Here is a 14260-nt window from a genome sequence, read left to right on the forward strand (position 1 = left end):
TAAATTGGTGTAAGGATTGTGGGTCTGGTAGATGGGATAATTAAGCTTGCCCTGATGCCTTTTAGAATGACACTTTCTGCTCTTGAGTTAGCTTTTGAAGTCTCCTCCTCAGCCATTGTTTCCTTTCCATGTCCTTGCTTTCAGATCCTTAACACAAAGCATGATCATTGATTTACACACTTGTGTCCAGTGCTGGTTTATTAAGTATAGCATAGCTTTGTTTTGGTTTGCCACAGCAACCAAAGCATCGTGCTATCCAGAATATTCCTATAATGTTGTCATCTCTGTCACAGAGTCTGTCTTGATTAATATGCAGACTCTTGAACATGAGAATGACTGGTTTTGCACAATCTCTATGGCTAAGCCATGATGAGCAGCAGCACCTGTAGGTGCCATACTAATTATTCAAGCCACATCTTGTCATGTTGTTCAGACTGGGAGACCATGGTTTGTAGGATGATTAAGCAGAATCCATGGCCTTTGTTAAGAGTTCTGCAAGGATTGTTTAATCCTCCCATAACCTATAGTCTCTATGTTCTGACAACACGACAAGCTGCAGTTTTGGCTTACATGTTCAAAACGGCCATTGGGAAACACTGTAACCCACCATTGCTTAAGCCGCAGTGGGTCATTTGATTGTGGGAACCAACCCAGTGTGTATAGCTTATGCCTAAAAGTCCTCTGCTGCATTTGAACACTTAGGAGATTGTGCTCATACAAAGCTGTCTTTTATAGAAGAAATATATTCAAGTTAACTTGTTTGTCTCAGCCATTCATAGTTGGCATGGAAGATGGGATTGTTAGGTCTTTTCATACTTTTTTTCTGCATAGAGATCATTACAGGCAAAAATGTCATGTGTAAAGAATCTCTTCCTACATATCCAGTAATCACTGCTAGTTTTCCTCTTAACAGATTTTTTTCTATCTTGGAATAATTGCTGTTACTGTCTACCATAGATGAATACCTAAAAAGACTGGGAAGTGAAGCAATAAAAAGCAAAGTTTAAAAAAAAAGTTTTAGCCCTCAAATTGAAGGCATGCTAGTCAATCTAATCAGAATGCTCTGCTCTTTCTGTGATTGACTGAGGCTAAACAGAATTACATATAGCCCTTATATGGATGGTATACCCTGTGGTATATTGCATAAAGTAAAATCTCTCATGCTGGGTTAAACTCAGCTGAGCTTTGCTTAAACTCAACTGTATCTAAAACAGTTCTGAGGTGGGATTTTTAAAAAAATGTTACCCTTTTCTACTGCCATTTCTTGGCAAACTCTTTCATGTGGTGCTCTATATGCTACTGACTGGATTCCTTGCTTGCTGTGCAATTCTTTCAGGTATGATACATATGAGTCCTACGACTCAAGGTCTTCACTGAACGACCGTGATCTGTACAGATCCGGCTATGATTACAGTGAGGCTGAACATGACACCGACAATGCCTATGAAGGCCACTATGACAACTCCTATGGGAGCCGCAGGGACCAGTACCACAACAGAGCACGTGACAACTTTGGCCACCGGGGTCAAAACTGGGCCAGAGACGGGCGAAATAACAGACCCATGGCATCTGCATATTCTGGGCGCATGGGCGGACAATGGAATGACCCGCCAATGCCAATGGGAGGACGGGGCCATGGCCCCAATAGGCCCCCATCCCTTTTCTCCCATAAACTATTTCCTGATTACAACATGTTCCAGGGAATGCGAGGTTTCTCTGGCAACATGCGCTTTGGAGGCGGCGGCATGAAACAACGAATGAGGAGAAACTGGAAAATGTGGGACGCAGATTTTAAAGTAAGTACCTATGTAATCTTCTCCCAGCTGCTTTCTGTCCCTTTTAAAGGGCACTATCCAACAAAAGACCCTGCCTGGAACCAAATGGAAAGGAGTCTTTGTAATTTAAATTGCTTTATTATAGGAAACATTTTCCGTCCTCTTTGGCATTTCCTTGGTACAGTATTTTTTAAGCTCCTCTAGGAATGTCTCATTGTATCCTGTAAGTTGCCTTGCGATCAACTACTGAAACATAGTCAAGGTTAGGAAGTATGATCTGGGATTGACTGGGAAGTTTTATATGAAAGAAATAATGTCTTAGAACAGCATGTCTGTAGCTATTGTTTAATCGAATATACAGAATTTAAAATGTGATAAAATGTAGATTTTTGGTTGGTGATGAGAAAATTTTTGGATTGCACATGCGGTTGAAAATAACTTTCTCTTTCAATCCATAGAAAAAAAGAATAAAGAATGAACCAACTGCTAATAAGAGGAAACAGACTAACAGTTCTGATGAGCCTGACAGTAAGACAGCAAAAACTGATGGCTCTGACAATTCAGACTCTGATAATGGTAAGAGCCTGCTGTTGAAGTCTACCTAGCCCAGCAGACAGCCTGTCTTCCTTCCACTGCACCTGTATTTGTCAATGTTAAACCATAATTTTTCACTAAATGTTTTAGTGATTTTGTAGTATGCATAGTCATTTAATATGCTGCTCTTTTCAGAAGAAGGTCCTGAAGGAGAAGCTGCTGAGAAGGGTTCTAAAAACGTGAGTCTCAATTCAGTCTTACTACACAGATGTATATTTCCGTTGAGAGAAATGGGTTGGAAACAGTGTTCTGCTGTGCTAACCCTGTCTAGAGAGAAACCACACTTTGCTTACTTTTTCCTTGGGTCAAAGAGTGAAAAGAAGAGGTTAGTGTGATTAGGCCTGAAGGAATAGTTAAGGGATACAGCTGCCTCAAGAGGTGGACACAGGCACATGCTGTATCCCACATCACAATAATTACAAATTATTGATAATTTGTTATTGCTGGGCAACATAGAGTCTATGGACACAATGTGCCCCCTGTGAACACACTACTCCTCCCACTTTTTATTTTAAATATATATATATTTTAAAAACTGGCACCTGGGAGTGCTTTAGCGAAATGAGAGTGAGCAGGTCACTTGTCCCTTATGAGCAGCGTGCTCTGTCATGGCAGACTTTTTATGGCCACGAACCAACTGCTAATAAGTTGGTTAAATTTCCAGAGGTGGCCATAGGACCAAAGGGTTGACAGGACCTGATTTACTGGCTTTCAAAAATGCTGTTTGAGACAACTGCCTCACTATGTTTCATGGTAGGTTTAGCTTGTGTGAGAAGTATGTTATATTCCCAGTTTATTGAATTAATTCAAAGTGTGAATCCACTATGTAATATATCCATTTACAAAGGTTTATTATTATGTACAGTATTGCATAGCTGACAGTAATTCTTGAGAAACTAATAAATTAAAGAATAATGAAGGAAAGGCCTTTGTTTGCTGTGGTTGAACAGCACATTTGAATGTTCTGTATATATTAAAGGAAGCACCTAAAATAATGGCAAGTATCTTTTAATTGATCCAACTAGTGAAAGGATGTCGATGTTGGTAGAGAAGGTGGCTTGTAACCGTAGAACTCTTAAACCTAATGGCTGACTTCAGCAATCAGAGACTTAGAATACAGTGAAGAGTTGCTGTGTTACCATCCAATTAGAACACATGTTGAAGAGGAGTGCTGACTGAAGAGCAACATTACTTACAATGTTGGTGCATGTGTGTTGCCCAACCATGGGCTAAAGGTTTGAGCAATCCCAAGAAACCAATATGCTAAATCCAGGTTTGCTTACAAGGGGACTTTATTGATGCTAAAGGCAAATTGTTACCTAGTTTTTTTAAAGGGCTTAGCAGCAAGTCACTTACAACGTTCAGTGTGTACTAGGTTGTAAGAAAGCTTCAGTCGCCTGGAATGGACAGTCCCCTTGAGGATATTAGTGTCCGAACAATACATAGAGGAAAACGGCCCACTTACAGAACTGTGAGAAAGGGGATGGCTGTTAAACAGGTGTTGTGACCTAAGTGATGTGAATTTATTTGTTTACCTCACTAGCAAGCTGAAATGTATACCACATGCAGCTCTGCATCATTGTACACTATGACATACGACGTTTCCCATCTTTGTTAGCATGCCACAAGACATAGCAGCGCAGGTTTCCCATCCTGGCCAGTTCTGATATTTCTACCTCATGTGCCAAAATGATAGGATGTAGTAACATAAGTGAATTTGTTATGCATACAACAAAGCATAAACTTAGTAGGTCCAATAAGGTGCATTCTCTCACAGCAGAGGACAGCTGCTGTCTGTCGTTTTACCATGTCTTCTCAGGGCCTTTGGAAAACAATGCCTAGTAAGCTAAGAAAGGTAACTGTAGGGCAGCGCTAGAGTCATGCTAAGCAAGACCTGTACAGTGGTACCTTGGCTCGTGAACTTAATCCATTCCATGACTCTGGTTGTGACCCAAATTTCCCCATAAGATTCAGTGCAAATAAGGTTAATCCATTCTGTAACGATTTTTTAAAGGAAATTTTATTAAAATTTTAAACTAATACTAAAAACATCAGTCATCACATACATCGGACTTACTGGGTCAGCCCCCTGCTACATATTTTTTAACATTCTATAATCATATTCAAATCAGTTTATAATAACTTAAAAACATCTCTAAATCTACGCCAAGTCCCGTTTCTCCAGCCAATCATAGAAAAAATCCCAAGTTTGATAGAAGTCAGTGTCTTCTTTCTACTTCAGTAATAAAGTCAATCTATCCATTTCTGCGCAGTCCAGAATCTTTCTTAGAATCAGTTCATTGGTGGGTAGCTCCACACTTTTCCAGTATTCAGCAAATGCAATCCTCGCCACTGCGATTAAATGTAACATCAAATACATTTCCTGTCTGTTAATATCTTCCAGTATGATGCCTAACAAGAATACTTCAGGTTTAAAAGCAAAAGGTTTTTGTAGTATTTCCTCCAGCCATTTATGTATTTTAATCCAATACTTTTTCACATTATCACAGGTCCATCACATATGATAAAAAGTACCCACTTTATGTTTACATATCCAACATCTATTTGACATATTTGGAAACATCTTTGCTAATTGACTTGGCGACAAATACCATCTATAGAACATTTTATATAAATTTTCTTTATACGAAGTTGCTAATGTTACCTTAATATTTCTCTCCCATAGCTTTTGCCACTTTATATCCAAAGTTTTGTGCCCATGTTACCATAGTTTCCTTAACCTGTTCCCCTTCCATTTTCCTGTCAATTAAAAAATCATATAATCTTTTAATAACTTTCTCATCTGTTTTAAGCATCACTTGATCAAATGCTGTTAAGCCTTTGTAAAACCCCCATACTTTACAATCTTTAGTATATCTCGATTGCATCTGCACCTTATACCACCAGGAGATATTAAATCCCTGTTCTTGTATTACTTGACCTAGTTTCAGGCCTCCATCCTTATCCATATCATCATATCTTATGATCCCTTCAAAGTTCAATGCATTTGGATATACAAAAGCTTCCATAGGTGAAAGCCATCGTGGTAGTTTATTATACACTTTTGACTTTAGCTTTTCCCACACTGACGTTAATGATCTTCTAATAAAATGACTCAGAAAAGACCCATGTGACTTAGCCTTCTCGTACCACATATGAGCATGCCGACCCATTTGCAAGTCATGACCTTCAAGATACAAAATTCTCTTATTTCGCAAAGTTATCCATTCTTTTAGCCAAGTTAGAACAGATGCTTGATAATACAACATCCAATCAGGAAGACCAAAACCCCCATTCCTTTTGGCTTCCTGAAGCATTTTTAATTTAATCCCTGTAACTATTTTTTTATCAGAAAAATTTGAAACAAAGTGATGAACAACAAAGTACTGTACAGTACAGTGGAGAACACTAACCTAGGTTGCAGGGAGATTATTGTTTTGAGGGAGAGTCCCCCTCCATAAGGACATTGGGAAGATCTCTTTCAGGAGTTTCTGCTTTTCTTTTGTCTCTTAGCTGCAGGATCAATTTTGGTGAAAAATCTGTCTATAGTCACTTGTTTTTTCCTGCACTGCATAACCCTCTGGAAATGAGAGACCATGTTATCATTCATCAGATTCAACACTCTGTATATTACAGTTACGTTGGGGTGGTGCTTCTCAAGGAAATCCTGGCATGGGCGCACTCCTGCAGGAAAGACGGGCACAATCTTGGCCATCTCTCTCATGTTCACGACCATCTCCCCACCCCCCGCAACCAGTACAATCACAGCCATCTCCCCACTCCCCCGAGTGGGGAGATGGCCATGATTGCAGTTGTGTTCATGCAGGGAAGACGTGTGTGATCACGGGTGCACTCCTGCAGGAAAGACAGCAGCACAGCACAGCTGCAATCACGCATGTGTTCCCTGCATGAATGCGACTGTGATTGTGGCCATCTCTCCACTCGTGGGGTGGGAAGATGGCCACGATCGTGCTGGTTGGGTTGGGGAGATAGCCGAGATTTTGCTCGTCTTTCCTGCAGGAGCGCGCCCATGATCACGCACGTCTTCCCTGCACAAACACAACTGCAATCGTGGCCATCTCCCCACTCGGGGGGGGGGGGGAATGGCTGTGATCTTGGTCGCCACCCAAAACAGAGTTCACTACCCAAGTCAAAATTCTCATGAAATTTTTGTTCGTGACCCAATTTGGTTGTGAACCAAGGCGTTTGTGAGCTGAGGTACCACTGTACTTTCAGAGGCAGAGACCAAGGTCTGGATTTTACAGCACAGACCGAATACAGTGTGATGAGTAGACTTTTTTTTTTTTTTTTTTTGCAAAAGATGCCTTTAAGGTAATGTTGAATGGGGGGTCAGGGATCACAATTCCAGAAAATCATTAGCACTTGCATTGGCACTCACCCTAGCTCTGTGCAGCTTATTAGGACTATCTAAGAGCTCCCTCCCTTTAGCATGAGAGCATAGTGTTTGCTCCTTATAGAACTGAGCAGTTACATTTCAGTCCAAAGTTAAATTGTATCAAATTCAGAATTAGTGCCAATTTTTTATTCTGAATTCTTATACGTTTGGAAGGCTTCTCAGAGCTTGAAATTAACGTTGAAGTTTCAGTATTACAAAGCTTTTTTTTTAGCAATTACAGGTGCCAAATGAAATGCTTAATGAAAATGAAAATGAATCATATAACCATACCCTACTATATTAGCATATTGAATAAAGTGCTATTTTGTGTTAGTGTTATGAAATATTGCAGGGTTTTTTTGTTAATCCCAAAACATCTTAGTAGATAGCAACAATCATGATTACTAGAGGTAAATTTATTTTCACACGTGCTGTGACCTTGCTCATAAGCAAATGCAGTTCTATGCTTCACTGTCCTTAATTATATTTTAGGAAGGAGAAGTGGAAGGTGGTGATGATGAAGAAAGAAAAGGAGACTCTGAGAAAGGCAAGTCTAAATGTGCATGTGTTTGGTTGCTGATAGCAAGAAAGCTGTTTTCACATGGATTGTGTGGAATATTGCACTAGATATCTATTTCTAGAGCCATTTTATCAGTTGCTAATAAATACCAAGTGACTAGTATTCCAGTGTGACATGGTGGTTAGAGTTTCGGACTGAGTGTCTAGGAAATCTGGTTTCTAGTCCCCACCTGGCCATGAAGCTCACTGAGTGTCTCTAGGCTAGTCACTCACTCTGAACACAACTTACTTCACAGGGTGGTTGTTGTGGAGATAAAACGGAGCTATATAAGCTGCCTTGGGTTCCCTACAAGAGGAACAAAGGTGGAATATAAATGGACAACAGCAGCAGGAGCAGGAAGCAGCTGCTTTGGATCTGACCTAACTGCCATTTCCTAAAAAGACCTGTATCATGAATATTCAATTACAGTGGTACCTCTGCTCATGAACACCTCAGTTCACGACCAAATCAGGTTGCTAACAGAAATTTAAAAAAAAATTGTCTCAAGTTGCAAACTCCGCATCGGGTGACGATTGTGCCTGTCTTCCCTGCATGGGCGCGATTTGGTCATGCTGACTGGGGGAGTGGGATAGATGGCCGTGATCTTTGTTGTTCTTTGTCACTTTGCTTCACATTTTGGTGAGTAAAAAAATAAATAATTACAGAATGGATTAACCTTATTTACATTGAACCTTGTGGGGAAATTTGACTTGGCTTACGACCAATTTGGGTCATGACCAGAGTTGTGGAACAGATTAAGTTTGTGGAGTCAAGGTACCACTGTAGTTAAATTTACCATTAACAGAATACTTTTAGAGACAAAGTTAGGAGGTTTGTGAAGTTATTTCCTAGACTATATTTTCTTTCCTTTTCTGAGATGAGATGGAAGTACTTTGAGCTAGTGATTTCCAGTACCAATGCATTTGTGTTCCTCTAGGATACACAGGAACATTGCTTATAGAGAATGAAAGTATTCTGAATTAATAAAACCAAGCCAAAAATCACTAACACTAACCGGAGCAGTCTCGTCTAGGACAATTGACTTCAATAGGATCCATAAGCAAGTCCCATTTTATTACATTTAGGAGCTCTGACAATTCAAGAAGAGATCAGTCAAATTAAGCGGAAATTGCAAGCTGGTAAGAAAACACAGGAGAGGCAAAAAAAAAGATACCGTGATCGGATGGTGGAAAGGTAAGCCTTTTCTCTGGAAGATGGGGGTGTATCAGTCGCTAGACCTCTTTTGGAATGAGGCAGTAGGTTTTTGTTCATTGCTGTTGAGTTACTGACTTGAATCCTGTGCAGTATCAGTGGGGTCACCGGTATGACTAGAATGAGGGGTTTAAAAATAGGAGGGCTGATAGTTCAAAAACTATGGTGTGAGAGTAGCTGATCCATGAAGGGTAAACTAGGACTTCAGATATTATGCACCTAGTATATTTTAGCTTCTCTTCTGCCTTAAAAACCAAATATAAGTCACCTTGAGTACATGAAGGAAAAGTTTTCATCTGCCTAAGAAACAGCAAGACCTCTTTGTTGAAGTTTCCTATTTTATTTGATGTGGCTTTACAGGATTCAGTTTGTATGTTCATTGTGCAAATATCGCACTTTCTATGAGGATGAGATGACCAATCATTTGGAGAGCAAATTTCACAAGGAGCACTTTACATTTGTTGGAACTAAACTGCCCCAGCAGACAGCTGATTTCCTTCAGGTGGGTTTTTTTTCCCCGTTTAAGAAGTAGCCTTGCAGTTTTCTTAAGAGATTAGTTGACAAAGCTAAATGGAATGCTGTTCTATATTTCCCATTCTCTCTGTGTTACTGGATTCAGGAGTATTATTTTGAGAGATGGGTATTGGTAAAAATGGCATCCATATCTCACAGTTATACCCTGCCCTTACTTACACTTTTTAGTACACTGCAGATCCAGACCATTAGGTGAAAATGCCTGACTCCAAAAGTAATTCAGTCATAAGAATATGCTATCATCCTTCGGAGTAGAATGCTCAGGGTGATCTTGAGATGGAGAATGAAATCAAAGAGGCCTCCCTTAAAGGTGATATTGTAATAATGGGTGACTTCAAGTACCCACACACTGACTTGATAAATGTATGTTCCAGTTTTGGCAGAGAGGGTAAATTTCTCAGTGTCTTAAATGACTGTGCCCTGGATCAGTTGTTTCATGGAAGCAGCTGTAGGGAAGGTAATCCTGGATTTAGTCCTATGTGGGTTGCCCAAGTCATAGTACAGGATGCAAATATTGAGCCAATAGGAAGAAGTGACCATGGTGATACCACATTTAATATATAATTAACTGGAAGACTGCTGAAGAGGCCAAACATAATTGAATTTGACTTCAAAGGAGGAAACTTTTCCAAAATGAGATAACTGGAAGAAACTGAAGAAGGGAATCAAGGATGTTAAATTGCTTCAAAGTGCTTGGAGATTACCCTGAAAACACTACAGTAGAGGCAAAAATAACGTGCATACCACAAGTGAGGAAAGGTAGCAAAAAGTCTACCATCTTGGAAATCACCAGCTTGGCTAACATATAGAGTTAAAAAAGCTATTAGGGAGAAGAAAGCTTTCTTCAAAAACTGGAAATCTTGCCCAGATGGGGGGAAAACAGTAGGGACCACAATCTTGTGTAAGGAACAAGTAAGCAGATATAAGAAAAACAAGGAAACGGTTTGAGGAATGTATTGGTAACAACAGCAAGACCAACAGTGTAGAATTCCTTAAAGCCACAAAAGTAGTCCCCCCATTGGATGATAATGGAATTAAAGGCACATGGGGAGGGGGCGATGAGATTGCAGAGAAGCTGAATCAAGTTTTTTCATCAGTCTTTATAGCAGAAGAGGCAAAAGCAGATACTTGTTCCAGAGTTTAAGTATTCTGGGAAGCAGTTGGAGGAATTAAGGTAGATAATAGTGACAAAAGATGAATATCTCCACCTTATTGACAAACTAAAAGTCAGTAAATCACCTTGTGTATATGATCCATTCTACAGCTCTCAAAGAACTCAAACATAAATTGTTGACCTCCTTCTTACCAAAATATTTACTATGTCCCTAAAATCAGCCTTTGTACAGAGGATGGGGGCATAGGGTCCTCCTATGAACCACTAAGTGGTTAAAAAAGAGAAGACAGAGAGTGAAAATAAATGGGCAAATTTTTTCTTCCAGTGGAGAGGTGTAACCAATGGAGTCCCAAAGGGACCAAATACTTTTCAACATATTAATGATCTGGAAATAGGAGTAAGTAGTGAAGTGGTCAAATTTGCTGATGACACCAAACTATTTATTTGCATAGTTTGATTATGTAAACTTCCCAGAGAGTCGTGTTGACTAATGGGTGGTATAGTAATTAATTGAAAGAATAAATAAATATTAGCATGGTTAATACCAAAAGGATCTCTCCAAGCTGGGAGAATGGGCATCAAAATGGCAACTGCAGTTCAATGTAAGCAAGTGTAAAGTAACGAATTATGGGACAAAAGAAATCTCAAAGTATAGGCTGATGGAATTTAAGCTAGCAGTGACTGAGCAAGAGAAGGATCTTGGAGTAGTGGTGGACAGCTTGATGAAAATGTTGGCCAAGTGCAGAGCTGCTATGAAAAAGGCAGACTTCCTGCTAGGCATAATTAGGAACAAAATAGGAAATAGAACTGCCAAGATCTTACTCCCCTTATACAAATCTTTGGTATGACCACCCTGGAATATTGTGTCTAGTTCTGGTCACCTCATATGAGCAAAGATATCATTGAATTGGAAAAAGTACAGAGAAGGGGCTGGAGCACATCCAAAGTACCTCCTTTCCAGTGCCCCAGGATTTTTCTTACCATCCAGAACTTACCCTTTTTTTCTGGACAGTAGGGCACACAGGAGCTGAGAATTTTTATTTTCTAAATGTCATTGGCCTTCTCAGAAATGGCATCGGAATCGGGCCCTTTACTTCACAGTATGCCTGCTTCTCAGTTACTTTGTTCTAAAGATTTAAAACTAATTTAAAAATCAGGAATGCAGGGAGCCTGGTGAACATAAAGTGATGCCAGTGGACTCCAAACTGAGTACCCTACTCCTAGTTTTTTAATTCTTAGAAAGAACTAGAAGGTATGAAAGGTCATGGACATGAAAATATGCTGGGTGGGCCGGAGAAAAAGAGGGGAAGACAGAACTTTGTAGGGTAATCTTAGCATATTCTGTATGTTGCACTTCACTAGAGTTACACCGAAACTTCATAACTTTTTTTGCAATGTAGGAATATGTTGCTAACAAAACAAAAAAGACAGAAGAACGTCGTAAAGCAATTGAAGATATTAATGCAGTTATACAACAAATCTACAAAGACCAAGATCTTACCCAAGGTATGTATTATCTTCCTGATGGTGGAGTGTTGAAGCTGTCTTCAGAGTTCTATTATGAAGTGATAAATGTTCTTGTTTTCTTGGCTAAAAATGTTCGTTGCTCATTCCAAAATAAGTTTCTTCTTTGCGGGAGAGAAAGATTGTGCTACATTGGCAGCGCTGCTAGGTGATAAGAAAATCAATTGCAGTATTTTGTCTACCTAGGACACTCATAGCATTGTATTACTAAATCCTCCCTGGGTATATGTGTGCACAAGCAGTCATGGAATGTATTGTAGAATAGGGATTCATTTTCAGAAAGTATTTCTTTAGTATAGGTGAGATACTTTACTGTTTTGCCACTGAGGGATGGAAACATACTACCTTATATTTCTATATTCTTGCCTTGTGTTAGTGACTTTCCATCACTTTTTACAATTCCATTCCATCAGTATACCTGCAGCCAGATTACTGACTGGTATCTCAAGAAGCTTGGGCAAGGTGGCATTTGCCCAGTCTTAGATGATCAAGCATTCTTTTGTGAGAAATGTAGGTAGCTATCAGGTAGTGCATGTTCTGGGATAGACTGTGATAAATGAAATTTCTTCCCTTTCACTAGACATAGGTATGGAGCATTTTGTTAAAAAGGTGGAGGCTGCTCACTGTGTTGCCTGTGACCTCTTCATCCCTATGCAGTATGGAATAATCCAGAAACATCTGAAGTCACTTGATCACAACCACAACCGCAGAGTGAGTGGATTTGCTGAACTTACTGTTGGCCAAGCCAACATGTTGGCAGGGCTGAATGATAACAAAATGACTAAACTTTTGAATGCACAAGCTAATACACAGCAACACAATTCCATCAGAATAGGCGCAGTATTCTTTTGCATAAAATATTTCATAGAGTGCTTGCATAAGAGGCTATATTACTTCTTTATTTTAGAAGATTTATATCCCATTCCACAGTATTGTTTCTCTCAGAGCACTGCTATAGCTAGTAATGGCATCTCATAATTTTTACAATTCATTGAGTGTTAATGCCACTCTAACCCCTTCTCCCTTTTGATTTTGTAAAATAGTTACTTAATTCCCTTGGTTTGTACTCTAGTTTTTATGATTCCATTTTGTTGAAATTCAGTACACTAAAGGTAAACAAATGTTTACATGTATTGGCCAATATGTGACAGATGTACTTTTGACAGACAGTGCTTGTAGTGAGCACATACCTTACATCTTAGTGGACAGTTGCAGAACTGTGCTCATGGTCACTACTCAGAATATGTCTCTTCTCTTTGCATTTCCCACCATTTTCTAGGCAATGTGTGGTGAGAACTCCATCAAGTATGATTTGGATGTTAACACTAGTGTGTACCAAGGAATAAGTTTCAGGGGTTGATAGGTCAAAATGCCAGCTTATTTCTCTTTCAGCTTCCCTCTCTTGCTTTAGGTTATACCATGGTACAAGTAGAAGTATCAATTGAAGGGCTTTTCTCCATTCTACTGCCTTCCTCTTAGATACACAATGGCCCAAATTGACTCACATTCCTAAGCAAAGATAAAAGTGGATAGTTCATCACCTCAATTTGTGAAATTATTTTTATTGTGGAAACATTCCTGATATCAGCCTTCTTCATTGGTATGTGTAAGAGAACTCATAAAATGTTAATGAATTCAGTACAGACCATGGTTTTTCTGTGTGTTTTATTTTGTAGGCCATGATGGAACAGTCGAAGAAATCATCACTAGTAGTTGCAAGAAGCATTCTTAATAATAAACTTATCAGCAAGAAATTGGAGAGGTATCTGAAGGTAAAGATCTATATCATTCTGCACCTGTGCCAGGAAGGCATAATTCCAGTCTCCCTGAGGGCCACTCTTACCTTTGTACTAACTCCAAAGGCTTGTATCACTGTGCAACCCATACAAATGTATTTGTGTTGCAGTGGTAACATTTTAATGCATTTCACATCGAAGCCCTTTTTCTTTCTCTTCATTTCTATAACTCACTCTGTATTTCTGTTAAACCTGCCTCCTCCTACACTGAATCCTCACTTGCTTGCTTATTCCCTTCTTCCTCACACTGCAGCTGCTCTCTTTCACCATCCACAGGATTTCTGTGCTCAAACATCTTTATCTTCATTGCTCGGTTAGGTTTGCTATATACTTCCATCTCTTCATTACCACATACTTCCTTCCTCTGTAGGTCTCTCTACACCTCATTCCTGTGTCCCCACCTCTTTATCTTCTTTCTAGGTTTGTTTGTGTCCCATTCTCTTCTCTGTACTCCAAAGTCATAGTTTTTGCTGACGTTAGAAATAAGCATTTATACCAGTGAAAGGGCCACAGATGTAGGCAAACATACAGCATGATTGGTCAGCTGCAGCATATTGGAAAAACTAATGTCATACCCACTTATTCAATTAAATCCAGGAAGGGGCAAAGCAATATAGACATAGTGATACAGCTGTTCTCTTCTCCTTCTGGGAGACCTCCAGTCCTTCGACTCTCTCTGCTAACCAGCGAATGGAAATAACAGCAGGGATTCCCCTGAGTGTGTTGCCTGTCCCCGCAATTGGGACCAGGGTGCTA

The 14260-nt window shown here is 39.6% G+C and overlaps 1 protein-coding gene across 1 annotated transcript in view; it reads left to right on the forward strand.

The window, feature by feature from the left end:
• Positions 1-14260, forward strand: part of AKAP8L (A-kinase anchoring protein 8 like) — a gene marked incomplete at its 5' end in the record, with an annotated part of 31196 nt that overhangs the window by 11668 nt on the left and 5268 nt on the right. The window contains 9 exons of the mRNA XM_044453638.1: positions 1337-1796; positions 2234-2351; positions 2505-2548; positions 7258-7312; positions 8410-8518; positions 8897-9038; positions 11585-11690; positions 12289-12419; positions 13385-13480. Of these exons, the coding sequence (XP_044309573.1) occupies positions 1337-1796; positions 2234-2351; positions 2505-2548; positions 7258-7312; positions 8410-8518; positions 8897-9038; positions 11585-11690; positions 12289-12419; positions 13385-13480 (1261 nt within the window). The remainder of the gene's footprint in view (positions 1-1336; positions 1797-2233; positions 2352-2504; positions 2549-7257; positions 7313-8409; positions 8519-8896; positions 9039-11584; positions 11691-12288; positions 12420-13384; positions 13481-14260) is intronic.

This window comes from Varanus komodoensis, unplaced genomic scaffold (genome assembly GCF_004798865.1).
Source record: "Varanus komodoensis strain SLA01 unplaced genomic scaffold, ASM479886v1 scaffold7_1, whole genome shotgun sequence".
NCBI lineage: Eukaryota > Metazoa > Chordata > Lepidosauria > Squamata > Varanidae > Varanus > Varanus komodoensis.